At 44.7% G+C, this 14,415-nt stretch overlaps 1 protein-coding gene and 1 long non-coding RNA gene across 3 annotated transcripts in view; one reads left to right on the forward strand and one right to left on the reverse strand.

The window, feature by feature from the left end:
- Positions 1-14,415, forward strand: part of LOC146830147 (uncharacterized) — a 295,089-nt gene that overhangs the window by 33,138 nt on the left and 247,536 nt on the right. The gene's annotated exons all lie outside the window — the stretch shown is intronic.
- Positions 4,236-14,415, reverse strand: part of LOC146830148 (leukocyte cell-derived chemotaxin-2-like) — a 167,874-nt gene continuing 157,694 nt past the window's right edge. Inside the window, exon 5 of the mRNA XM_085604398.1 lies at positions 4,236-7,299. Within this exon, the coding sequence (XP_085460524.1) occupies positions 7,130-7,299 (170 nt within the window). The 3' untranslated portion in view covers positions 4,236-7,129. The remainder of the gene's footprint in view (positions 7,300-14,415) is intronic.

Genomic DNA, 14,415 nt, shown 5'->3' on the forward strand with positions numbered 1-14,415 from the left:
CTAAAATTAACAAATTATGTTTATTTCTGGTGGAATTATTCGGAGTTTTGAGCTTTCCATGCGAAAGTAGATCGTCCAGTCCAGGTTTTCGCTTTACACTCAGGGATTTGTAGTCCTGTTGATTCACCCCCCCACCCAACACACCATAAATCCAGCAGTTTTGTAATTAGTCAACTGCACATTCAGCCCTCCTTCGCATGTACTTTCACAAGATGCATATCGTCGAGTCCAGGTTTTCGCTTTACACTCAGGGATTTGTAGTCCTGATGATTCACCCCCCCCCCCCAACACACCCTAAATCCAGCAGTTTTGTAATTAGTCAACTGCACATTCAGCCCTCCTTCGCATGTACTTTCACAAGATGCATATCGCCACAAATTAATTACCCATATCAAACACATGCAGTCCTTGAATTTGCTGAAGAGTTTGTGCTTACTCTGATAAATTTGCCTACAATAAGCTAGAGCCTGTTTTTCTTATACCCGATGCATAAGAGGGATTTATCTACACTTGTGTTATGTTTTAACATCAACAATCATGTTGCTTGAGCAAAGTCCCTAGTACAGAGTGTGGCATTACACCCCTGCACCCTGCCTGCATTTAGGGACAGAGCCTCTGCCCCTTGTAGCGGGCCGGCGGACGGCCCTGAGACTGGGCCGAGGGTACAGTCTGGTGCGGCACTGTGCTATCGGGGGTCGGCGTTACCAAGGGGCAGGCTGGAGTGCCCGGCAGCGAGATGCTAGCGCTGAGTGCCAAGAGGTGGCACCTGGGCTATCGGTGGGCTGATGCCCCAGCCGCTGGAAAACGAAGGATAGGTGAGGCAGGGGCTGTGCTGCAGTGGAGGAACAGGGAGGCAGCCCGTGTGAGTTCTCAACGGGCGGAGCGCCGACAGGGAACTGCGGAGCTCTGTTTTTTATACAGTGCCTCTGCCCTATCCAGAACTGCCTCACGCCTGGAAGGGGGTGTGGATGGCTCCCAGACACAAACGGATGGGAGCCGGCTGCATAGGGCGCCGCTGGAAAGCCCAATATGGCCGCACGTGGCCCTGCAAACCAGCTTCAGCATTGTCTTACCCCCATCTCCTGCCACCTTCTTGTATCTGCTGGGGGCAGGGCCGTTTCTACCATTAGGCAAGACGAGGCGGCCCCCTTTTGCCGTCCTAGCCTTTTTGCCGCCCTAGGCGGCCGCCTTGTCTTGCCTAATGGTAGAAACGGCCCTGGATCCAGGCTTGATTAAAGTGCACGGCTGTGGGATAGTGAGTCTGATCCCCGGGTTTACCTGGAAGAATCCGTGGAACACAGAAGCAGCCACAGTCTCCAGCGCACGCTAGTACTGTAGGAGGTCTTTCATTCTTTACTTTTTATGCGCGGCAACTACTTATGGCACCTTACACGCCCATATATGTGTACTCTAACACCCTCCACTCTCTCTCGTGTGCATAACTAGCCATCTCTGAACTGTTGGTATCACCGCCATCTACCTACGCTGCACCTTGCAAGACATGAGCATACCCTACTTTATTCTCCTTTTTTTCAGTATTATGTCCTCAATTATCAAATTTTAATGCCTCATGACTCTTCGTCAACTGTGTCGCTTATTGAAGTTTTATATTTTGCCGTTTTCCCTCGGCCCTGGTGAGCACAGTATTTAAAGCACTGCCTGCTACGCATATTAGCACAATGTATCCCTGCCGACCTCGGGGCTTATTTACAAGCCCCTTGCGCCACTTCTGCGTCACTTTCCCCATGTTAAAAGTGACGCAAAAGTGGCGCAAGAGGCTTGTAAATCTGCCCCCGTCTTTACGTGGAGAGTTTCTGCTGCGCTACTCTCCGACTATGTTGAGCTTTTAGGGGCAGATTTACAAGCCCATTGCGCCTCATTTACGCCGCCGTTCTGTCACTTTTGTGACGCAGCGGCGGCGCAAAGCCTGCGCCATGGTGCGGGGTACTTACAAAGTGACGCATCTGGGAGATGCGTTACATTGTAAAGCCCTGCGCCAGAAGTAGGCGTTCCTGTGTAGGGGGGGCGTTCCGGCGCAGGAACGCCTCCTAAAAGTGGCTGAGTGAAATCTACAAGATTTCACTCAGTCACTTTTAGGCCCATGCAGCGTCAAAACCCTGCGCCTGCCTGAAGCAGGCGTAAGGATTGACGCAGCATTAACAAGATAGGGCTCCCTAGAGCATTGCTGGAGCTGCGTCGCGCTTGCGACGCAACTCCAGCAATGCGCCACTTTTACGGCACAGATGCGTCACGCATCTGTGCCGTTTTTTCCCCATGGTGCGCCACATTGTAAATGCGCCGCATCCATGGTGACGGAGCTGTGGTGCACAATAACTGGCGCATCCCTGCTGATATACAGGGATGCGCCAGTTATTGTAAATATGCCCCTTAGTGTTTGTGTATTCACACTGTCGGCCATGTGTGTTAGTCTGACTGCCTATAATGACCAATTCTCGTGAGGCATAGCCATGTGTTATCATTCTGCTCTTTATATCCCCACCTATACTGCACAATATATTGCCTTTCTCAAAAAACAAGTCATAGCACTTTTACGGAGTTTCTTTAAACTATATCACATAACTGCTCACCAAGCTAAAACTACCCCCCAAAAAATATTATTGATCACATAGGTAAAAACGATTGCATTTACTAATTCTTGTTTTATTTGTGTCTACCACGTCTAGAACTTTTAACTTCACAGTTTTCGGAGTAAGAACCAGATTACATGGTGAAACTTGCCATAGGATGCCGACCAGCCTATCGCAGCACCCCCAGGGTGTAGATAGTTCCCCCCTTCATTCCATCTGAGGCAGGTGGGAGAGGATTCATCTGTACCCTGCCTAGATTGCTATTTACGTAGGTTTGGACTGTCTGCCCTACGTCATCCTCCATCTCACCTATCTTAGGGCCAGATGTATCAAGGGTTTTCCCGTTCGCAAACGGGCCGATTCGCAGAATCGGACTGTTTGCGAGCAAGAAAAAGCCTTTTGGGATGTATCATCCCATAAGGCCATCGCAAAATAAGGAATCGCAACATTTGTGATTTCCTATTTTGCTAATGCGTTTAAGGAATCACAAATTACGATGCAATTTTGCAAGCAACCAAAATTTGTGATCTGGCCTTAAGAAATCGCAAATTACCACCAACTTCAAGTTGGTGGTAATTTGCGATTTCCGAGAAAAATGCACTTTTTTGCATTTTCTAAGTGCCATGTGGCACACATACATCTTTTAGGGCATGTATGTGTGCCTCATGTACACACATGCATATTTCAGGGGTGCAAAAGGGTGTCCTTTTTACACCCTTCCACTCTTGAAATTGCATTCGCAATTTGCGAGTACCTATTGGGTACTCACAAATTGCGAATGTATTCCCATTCATTCCTATGGGACTCTAGGCCCATAGGAATGTATAGGAAGGTATTCCTTAATTGCGGATTGCAATTAAGGAATATGTAGGAATCACAATTATTATTGCGAAACCTACATACATTGCATTTTGCAAGTCCTGAATAGCGAATCGGTAAAATGTGCTATTAAGGACTCGCAAAATACAACGATGATAAATATGCCTCTATATCCGCTTAATCCCAATCCATTGTACTAAACTGGGGACTGTTTCCGGGGCACGGATAATTACATGTGACCTTGCCCAGAGCTGACTTCCCGCAGACATTGCCAGGTCAAAGCAGGGTTTGTTGCGTTAGTTCCTTATGCCAGGCCTTTCATCCGAGAGTCTGGTGACAGTGTCAGAGGCTGCAGAGACCCCAGGTTGCAAGCATCATCCATTGAACCCTTCCCCAGGACCCACGTGTGTTGTATGTTGGGTCTGGCGTGGCTTCAAACCACAAGTCAAGTGCAGGGCTTAATTTCTGCCCATGTTTGCCAGGGCTTCGCATCTCTCCTTAGTTCTGAAACACCAGCAGCTTCAACAATTCAATATACAGTTGGAGAAGCGACATCTGTGCGCCAGTGTTCTGCAATCTACCGGTGACCCAGGGTATAGACCACTTTGTCCCTGGTGCATGAGTTGGGTGGCTTGCCGGTGGCATTGGTACTCTGCCAGGGGTAATGGATGGCGACAGCTGGTATGGGCTGCTGAAAAATATTTCGGGCCCTGCCAGTTATTTGATTTACAAATTAAGCACTGGCTGCAATATAGCATGCAACAAAGTCTGCCATGCCCAACGCCCCATCAAATGATGATTCACAGCATGTTTATTTAATTTTTTTAAATAAATCTTTTTATTGAATTCAGTGAAATACAACATGTACAAAGGCAGTGCACCGGTTCATGGGACCCTAAGAGGGCAATATATCAATGTAGCAACTAAGCATCATCTTTTAGATCATAAGAGTAACACAGTGACAATCCCCTGTCAATGCTTAGAGAGTGTCTAAGTTATGGACTCTAGGGGGCATATGTACAAGCCCCTATCGCCACCACAACGTCACATTTATCGACGTCGTGGTGGCGATAGGGGCTGTGCCGTATGTACAAGGCAGCGTTAAGCCACTTAACGTGGCTCACCGTTGCCTTGTATATAAGGCCCCCTTTCACGCTATGGTTAGTGTGAAAGGGGTGGACAGAGGGTGTTGCAGTGGGCATTGTGCTGCAACACCCATTGTATTTGACGCTGCCCCCTATGTACAAGTGTGGCATAATAGGAGGCAGTGCCAACATTAAGACCAGGTAAATCCTGGTCTTAAGTTGGCGAAAGTTGCCTTGTGCAGCACACATGGAAAAAGCAAAATACCAAGGTTTGTGTATGTGCAGGAAGGTGTCCCTGCCTGTACATAAGCAAACCTTTAAGGAAAATGCCATTTTGTCACTTTCATGTGTGCTTCATGAAGCAGCACACATGAAAGTGACAGAATGGCATTTTAGGATTGTTTATGTGCAGGAAGGGAGAGCTTCCTACATTTAAACAATCCTCCCCTGCAGACACTCTTGTACTATGGTGCAAGGGTGCCGGAGTTGGCGCTAAGTTGCTAAACTTGTCGCCACTGCAGGGGGAAACCCAAGGCTGCACCACATTCTTGTAAACGCCGTGCTCCGCCACTTCCTTGTACATGTCCCCCTAGGACTCTCGACAGATTCCTCCTCCATCCCTCGGTATGATCGCCATTTCCTCCCACTTTCACTGCTCGTGCTCAGATGCTAAGTTGTATTTCACCGGGTTAAGGAGCTGATTATTGAGGTCAGCTTCACACTACACAAAGAAGTTTTGGGGTATTTTTGTGCGGGATATTCTGGGGAGTTTGATCATTTTGATCACCACAACTCTTCCAACTAGGGCTATTAACAGGGAAATGTGTCCATCAGCATTCAAAGACATGCCATAAACAGTGCCTACACCTCACAAACCTATACATATTCAGCTGGGCTTCCTATCAGCACCCTGTTCACCACCGGCTGTCCCATTTTTAAGCCTGCAAACAAATGCCCAGACTTACCAATGCTTTGCGCTGTGTTTCTGTCACTTTTGTGATGCACACCCCGTGCAGAGTACTGGGGTGGGATTTACAATCCAACACAAACCAGGACTTTCACTGCAAAGTATCTGAAAGTAACACAAAGCTACACTACCCGCTGCTTTGCACCACTTTGAGTCAAGGGGGTGTTCCATGGGTGGGTGGCCTATGGGCATTTTCATGCAGCCCCCCCATCCCGAAAAAAAACAATGTCCAGCACACATAGAAAGTGGGAAAAGTCTTCAAGCAGTTTTTGTACTGGAAGGATTCCTACAAAACCTATATTTTAGAAAATGCACAATTCGCTATACAATGGCACAAGGGGGCATATCAACAAGGGCTTTATCTCTGCTTTTTTGGCTTTAAAAGCCAAAAAAGCAGAGATAAAACTAGCGCCCAATCAACAACAGGGTGCTAACACGCAAATTTGCATGTTAGCACCCTTTTACTCTACGCTTCCCCTTGCATCTCTAATGAGATGCAAAGGGGGCGTTCCAGAGTACAATAATAGGAGAAATGTCGCTAAGCGACATTTCTCCTATTATCAAGAATGTCGCTAACCCTGTTAGAGACAAAAAAAGCAGCGCTAACCGCGGTTAACGCTGCTTTTTTACGTCTGCTAATTTTCAGACTTAGCCATGATATCCTATGGAAGGAGGATATCATGGCTAAGTTTGCCTGTCCCTATCAACAAGGTAACGTGTGATTATCGCTGGGTTTCCAGCGATAATCTCACTTTAGCCTGTTAGCGTGTAGATTTTTATCGCTATTGAGATAAGCGTTGCTAATAGCACGCTATCTCAGCGATAAAAATTCACGCTAGCCGGCGATAATTATCCTCACGCTAAGAGCGCTGAGCGATAATTATCGCCGGTTGTTGTTGATATGCCCCAAGGTTCTGTGCACCAGGGCATGGTGACCAAAAGTGTGCCCGTGCTGGGGGACAGTAAATGAAGCACTTGTTAGTAGATATGGCACATTTTTACGCTCTCCCTTTGATGCAAGGCAGCGCAGCAAGTTTAGCTGCTGCACTGCTCTGTGTCAAATATTAGTAAATCTGAGCCGAAGTGTGCAACCCCAGTAGCCACATGTCAAAATGTATGGGGGGAAAACATTGTGCAGATCTGCGATAAACCTGTGTGTGATAACCTGTGCTACCTGTGTGCATTGTGCCTGTGTGCATGTCCGTGACTCTGAGAAGCAGAAGTGTAAATTAGGCATTTTTACCTGGGGCATAGCAAAGGCGCCACGGGCCCTAATGCAGGCTAGGAATTTGGGCTCCAATACCCTAATTTGGCAGTTGAAAACCGCCTCTAGAATAGACCCCTCACATAGACAGAGATATATAGATAGAGAGAGAGTGAGAGAGAGAGAGAGAGAGAGAGAGAGAGAGAGAGAGAGAGAGAGAAAGACAGTCAGACTAATGCCATCATAGGTCCACTCATTCGAGAGAGAGCGAGCTAGAGAGAGAGAGAGAGAGAGACAGTCCGACTAATGCCATCATAGGTCCACTCATTCGTGAGAGAGAGAGCTAGAGAGATAGAGAGAGAGAGACAGTCCGACTAATGCCATCATAGGTCCACTCATTCGTGAGAGAGAGAGCTAGAGAGATAGAGAGAGAGAGACAGTCCGACTAATGCCATCATAGGTCCACTCATTGGAGCAGGCCGGTAGGGTCAGAGAGGTCGCATTTCTGCATGTGGATGTGCGAGGTTATCCGCGGATACTGAGTTTGCATCGGCCGCAGGGTGCCCAGGCGGCATCCCTTCATGACGGGTCCATCGTGGACATCTGGCTTCACGTTGAAGATCTTGAAACAGAATCCTGGAGAGAAAAACAAAAGAGACGAAGAGGAATTAAGGAATAAAAATCAGGTCATTGGTAAGACTGAACCCCTGAAAAAGCCTGGAGGACGAGCTGTTTAAGGAACTCTTCAGTCCTGTTTCAGGTTTCCTCAAATATCGTGGACGAATGTGCGGCCAACTTCATGCTGAGTGCGCACCGGGCTGGGCTCAGACTCAGAACCAACGCGGCAGCCTGCTTATTGATGAATTCTAAAAACCTTGGATAAGGGTCCCAAAGTTTGCTCCTTTGCATTATGGTACACCTAATGCCCAATTTGAGTACCCCTGAGTGTTGACTGTAGTGTCAACCCTACAGTCAACACTAAGGGAGGAGCACCCTTAGTGTTGACTGTAGTGTTAAGACTACAGTCAAAACTGAAAGGAGCGCAAATTGTACCATGAAGCAAGGAGCAACATTTTCTGGGTTGTGATGCAGTGTCTAACCACACCCTCTTCCCTGCCCAAACAGTTTTTCATGACCTCCTCTACCATTTATCACACGTTCCTAATGTTCTTTTTTAAAAAAATGCATTCTGACCCATTGATTATATGTCATCTGGCCCAAGCCGGAAAGTACAGCCCAGGTGCGGAGATTCCGGCCCGACTGCGGAAGTAAAGATACGACTCGTAAATAATCTCTGTGAATACCAAAAGTTGTAAAGTTAAACTTATGTCTCAGATTACCTTTGTGATTCGGCCCCCTTTATTTTTGATAGAGAACTTTTAAAGTTGTGATTAGGTATTGATTTCATTCTAGTTACTTCCCTCTTACAATTTTTATTTCAAGGTTTTATAATTGAGGACAGTGCTTTCAGTGACCATAACCCCCTCTGTGTTAAACTAGGAGGTCCCTTATTGACCAACCAACTACGAGTTGAACCAAAGGGGTCATAATACCGACCAATGGGAAGAGAAGATTACCTTGGACACAGATCTCTCCCGAGAGTCTTTATAAATCAGTAAAATAATCTTGTGCTGGTGAAAAGAGGTAATACGTGCTTTTAACACTGTCTCCATTAGAGTAGGAGAATTTTTGAGTGTTCCGGTACGCAGCACAGTTTTTACAACTCCAAAATGGTTTGATTCGTCCTGCTCGCGGGCTTAAAAAAAACTGCGGGAGGCCCTTGATGAGAGTCCCAGGAACTAGGTTTGGGTTAGAGCATGCCGCAAAGATTATAAATTGAAGTTAGCTAAACGTAAATCTAATTTGAAGGATGAAGCATGGATGAAGTTGTCAGAAGTTAGTACCCTGAAGAATAGCTCCAGGTTCTGAGGCATTATTAATAGACCCTTCCTAGTCCATGTTGAAGGTGGGGACTTGGTGTACATATTACCGAGGATGAATGGGTGCTTCCCTTCCAAACTATGTTTGAAAGTCCGTTAGAGCAACCATGTCAGCCTGGTCAAGGGGCAGATGCACCGGTGTTAACCTTCGAATTGGGGGAGGTCATGGAGGGTATTATTGGCTTGACAAGTAACAAAGCGCTGGGGCCTGATGGTATCCCCCCGGACCTTTTTAAATCTGACTTACCCTTTTGGGCTCCTGTGCTTTTAGCCATTATTCATGCAGCTGCTAAGAAAGGATGCCCGGAGTCCTGGGCCATTTCGACAATCGTGCTGGTTTTTAAAAAGGGTGACCAAGGTAGTACACATTGTTACAGGCCCATCTCGCTGTTGGACTCAGTAGTCAAGGTGCTGAGTCGTGTGCTACTTGATAGATTGACCACCTGGACAGAGGAACATGAGATACTCTCAGAGGTACAATATGGGTTTCGCCCAGGCCGGTCAACCATCACCCAATGTCTCAACCTGAATTTGATACTTAACAAGTACACGGTGGCGCGATCTGGCACTATTTATCTAGCCTTCATGGACTTGTCCTCTGCGTTTGATTGTGTGAATAGGGCAAAACTGTGGCAGTCCATGAAGGATATTGGGTTTGATGCTTCTGCCATCCATTTTTTGGCTGACCTTCACCAGGCAACTACGGCTAACGTTAAATTTTCAAACGGGCTCCGGGTGTCCCGGAACTTTGACATTAAAAGAGGTGTACGCCAGGGGTGCATTTTGGCGCCTTTTTTGTTCAACCTTTGCATAAATGATCTAGATAAAGCTCTTTTATCAACCGGGGTAGATTATCCGCGCGCAGGCCGTCGAGGCCTCCCTGTTTTACTCTATGCGGACGACGCTGTCCTTATTTCTTGGACTGCTAGGGGACTCCAATCTCTGCTCGTCGCTTTTTCTGATTTTATGTCGGAACGTGATCTAACCATTAATAACTCAAAATCTTTTGTTATGGAAGTGGGGATACACCCGAAAAAGAGTTTTCAATTCAGGGTAGGTACAGTTCAGGTACCCCGAACCGATGGTTTCTCTTATCTCGGGGTTATCCTGGACCACCAGCTTAAATGGAGTCCGCTTAAACAAAGGAAGAAGGGGGTCCTGGCTCGGGTGAACACAGCTATTTTCAACTTTGCCTCTAAACTGGGCAATAGACCTATATCTGCCCTGTTGAAGATCTACCAAGCAAGAAGTGTAGCCACAGCCGCCTATGGGAGTGAACTATGGGGGTACATTGCTACAGATGTTTTCCAGGTAGCTGAGAATTCCTTTCTAAAGCGCATGTTAGGTGTACTCCAGGGCACGCCCAACCTGGTGGTATACGAGGAATTGGGGGTACCTTATCTAAGCGATACTTTGGCACTCAGACCCTTGATTTTTTGGCCAAACAATCTGGTTAAACGAGGGCCTAACAGTTTGTCATTTGATTTTAAAGGATTGTATGTCCCTGGATCGTGCGATTAATATACCTTAGTTTAGATACATTGACAGCAGCTTTGAAAAACTGGGACGAGCTGAACTTTTCACTTACCTTGATTTAATAACCAATAAGGATGTGAGGATAATAAGGGAGTCCTTTATCAGTTTAAGAACATTGGAAAGGGAAGAGCTGGAGCTGCAGAAGCCAAGCATTCATACATTTTTAATGCTAAAGACTACCCCATTAGCCGAGCCGTATCTCCTGGGGCTTTTATCTGTTTATGAACGGTTTTTATTCACAAGGTTTCGCTTGGACCTCTTTCACCTCCTGCTTGCCTTCCCCAGGGGGTGCAGTAGAGGCCAGCAGCTTGCATCCTGTGGCTCTGAGGGTGAGTCTCCACAGGACCTGCTACATTTCATGTTTTGCTGTAAATTGTATGAGGTTCCGAGGAAGTCTTTTTTAGTCCCTATTTTAAAGAAGCTGAATTTTGCTCAGGCGCGCCCAGCTCTCCTGTATCTACAACTGCTTAAGGACGATTGTATTTTCTTCGTTGTTGGTTATCTGAAATCTGTGGTGAAGGTCAGGGCTTGTCTTGATTAAAAAGTGTTGATTGTTTTGGGCTTACGGTTACCATTTTTAAGTTTTATTCACTTTTATAAAATAGGACTCTTCTATTGAGGGAATTAATTTAAAGGGGAAAATTGGTGATTTGTGAATTGTAATTTGATGTCATCAAACAATTTGATATATGGTATGACCTCGTTTGACAATGTTTACCGGTGCTGACCTTTTACAACTTTATAATCCCTTATGGTTGTGTCACTCTGTTTTATGGTTATTATGTTACAGTCGACCATGGGACTATTGATGATAAATTGTGCTGCTATTCTGAATATTTAATTATTTTTATGTCCTGTCAACTTTTATGGTTTCATACTTCAAAAACCGAATAAAGTTTATATTGATTGATTGATTGATTTTATTTGATCAGGTAAACACATAAAACATACATTGCACCCTGGCCTCAAGAACATAAAGTAAAAAGGTGTTAGTCAATGGGATTATTAAACACACAATAAGTCACCCAAATATGACAAAAATAGATGTCATAAAAACATTATTTTGTACATGGTAAAATACTTGCCAATACTATCACAATATGTAACTAATTAATTTACCCAAAAAGTAACATTGTCAAACTCTGCATAATATAATGCTTTAAAACAAGCATTGGCTGTGCAATAGGTCCAGCTTATGAATGAATGAATGAATGCATTTTATGTCACCGATAGGTATAGACACTCAGGTCCTGATTTAGATCTTGGTGGATGGGCTACTCCATAACAGCGGTGACAGATAGCCCGTCCGCCGAATCCTACGGGATTTATACTCCGGCAGACAGGATCTCACCATTGTGACGGAGTAACCAGTCCGCAAAGATCTAAATCAGGCCCCCAGTAAATTGTCATACATTCACTCCTGCATCCATTTATCAATCCACTGACTCATACATTCACCCTCTGACACAAGGACAATCACACACAAACTCAACAGCATATGCAAGATACACTAAAAGAATACAAGTAGAAAAAAGAAAACATACTGCCTTCTAAACACAACAGGCACATGTTTGCAACTAAGTGCAGCAAATTGCATTAGTCTATTGTTTTAAAGTTCAAGCATAGCCACCACAGATAGAACCAACACCTCGGCCATCTTTGAACGGTAAAACCATTATACACTATGAATGTTGGCATTCCATTATGATCTCCTGGTTTAGTGGAAGAGGCCACACTGCAGATGAAATGAGTGGCAAGCAAGTGACCGATTAGCGCTGCCTGGAGAGCTGTAGTATCCGTTTAAGGAACACTAAAATAAAAAGAGAAGAAGCAAAGAAATCAAAGGGGAACTTTAAAAAGAGAAAGTTGAAAGCTGAAGGACTGGTCAACAGCCCTGATACTGAAGCGCACTCGTTTTCAGGTGGATGTGCACATGTAATCAGAAAATTCCATTCTTCACACGGCAAGAGAGCCAATGACTGATGCGTCTGAACCATGGATGGAAGCGGAGTGTAAGTGACAGTCAGACAGAACAATGGCAGAACAAAGTGGACCCCACAGCTCTCTATATATCTATATGGATATGCATATTTATATATATGGATGTATGTATAATTTAATGATTTCTTTATTACATGATCCTGACAGACATCTAAGAAGAGATTCTAGCAAGAATTCCTTCAGTGCAAATCTTCTCCTCCTAGGGTTTGTCAGTCAGTAAACAACACCAACATCATTCCAGACAAAGGTAATTTGACATCTTGTGGAACAAAATACCTATCTGTAGGCTTTAATTTAGAGAAATAATCTATACCCTGAAATACCTCTTGATTTGAACATATGCTTTTCAAAATCGATATGTCAAGCCTAATGTATTTATCATAACGTTTCACAATAAACAGATCAGACCTATTGCAACAGAAATATATTTCCTAGTGAACCAATCCTTCTTGTAGCTCTTATCAATAGCTTATAACCAAAACCAAACGAGGTCTCCCGAACTGAGCTTAAGCTTGCCACAAGACACCAATCAGACATACAGGTATAAAGTTACATAGTATGACAACATTACAGTTGGCAAAGCAAGCTACCATTTCTCCTAAGAGAGCCTAACAGGGATTTTAATAGTGCGCATCCTTTTTATCCAGTTTGTCACACTATGGTGATCTGTGTGATTCCATGTAACAAAATACCTATCTGCAACGTACAAAAACTAGAGTAAAGCAAAACAGTGTCTCGCCTAACGGTGCTTGGCAGGGGTTCACACTGCAGATCATCTATACTCGTGGTTTGTCGGAGAGGGTAACCAACAACAAAACCCGTGATTACTAAGGCAGTCGAAGAGATTGCATGTAGCAAAAAACCTATCTGCAGGTTTTAATTCAGAGTAATAACAATCGACCCTTAAAAGCCTATTGACTGTAAAATGTTTTCACAATCAGTGCACCTTAATAGTCACCGTAACCAACTTCCGCTCATTGTACGGAGCTAAAGCTCAACTATCCGGCAAACAGTCATAAAAGACAAATGGATGCGAAATCACGGTTGGCGAAGCAAAATACTCTCTCTTAAGAGAGCATAAGCAGGATTACTGTAGTGAATATCTTTTATCCCTGCAGTTTGTTCGGGCGGATCAACAACACCAAAACCCTTGCCTACAATAGTAAACTATGAAATTTCATGAAACAAAGTACATGCTCACAGGCTTTAAGCACAGTGTAATAACAATCTGTCCTCAAAAGCCTATTGTATGCATACCTTTCATAATAAGGACATGAGGCCTACTGGCTTTTTCATAATGTTTCTTAGTAAACCCATCAAACCTATGCAATCTGGCATGCTTTTCCCTCCTGACAAAGCATCCGCCATTTAATATTGGCTTTAATTTTTACCCAACACCGACTTATTCAAGTGCACATAAACTGACAACCATCATGAATACATATTAATTAAAGTTACAAATATGTCAAAGAAAATATAAAACAATAAACAACCCCTGTTAACAGGGCCTAGCAAGAATCATCACAGTGAAACCGTCCAGGGTTTGTCATAGCGGGTGGCCAATGACAAAACCTTTGGCTACTACAGTAATCTGAGAGATTCCATGCAACAAAATACCTATCTGAAGGCTTTAATATAGAGTAATAACAGTTCACACCTTAATGCCTATTGACTAACACATGCCTTTCACAATAAACATGTCCGGGCTGATGCCTTCATCATAATAAGCAGATAGGGCCTGTAGCCATGACCACCGGCTTATCAACGTAACCAAAGCAGTTCTGCTGCCTCAAGCCCAAACTTTGCCACAAAGCAAAAAAGAGCAACACATGAGGTGTTGTTAGTGGAAGCACACACATTTGGCCCAAGCGTATCCTGTACTCAGGAGGGACCAACATGTAGGCGGAGCTTAATGCCCTCTCTCAGTAGAACTTTGAAAGCTCTTTTTTGGTGATCACATAAGGTAAAGTGAAAGCTGCGCTGCCAAGTCGGACCGAAAAAGCCGTGCAGAATAATAATTTCCCTCCTGCCCTCTGTGCTGCTGCAAGAGAAACACACAAGGAATGATCTAGTTATCTAAAACACTTTTATAGCATTACAGTATCATGTGTGTGCCCCTGAAATTTCAAGCTCATGCAGCTGAATAAATAAACAAATGATGACAGCTGTGCGGAGCTCAAACCCTTTTTTGTTAAAGCGCACATCTCCCTAATCAAAACATGCACTCCCGGCTCCCAACATGTGGACAGGGCCAAAGACCCTCTCCTGATGATTA

The sequence above is a fragment of the Triturus cristatus genome, chromosome 5_1 (assembly GCF_964204655.1).
Source record: "Triturus cristatus chromosome 5_1, aTriCri1.1, whole genome shotgun sequence".
Taxonomy (NCBI): Eukaryota; Metazoa; Chordata; class Amphibia; order Caudata; family Salamandridae; genus Triturus; species Triturus cristatus.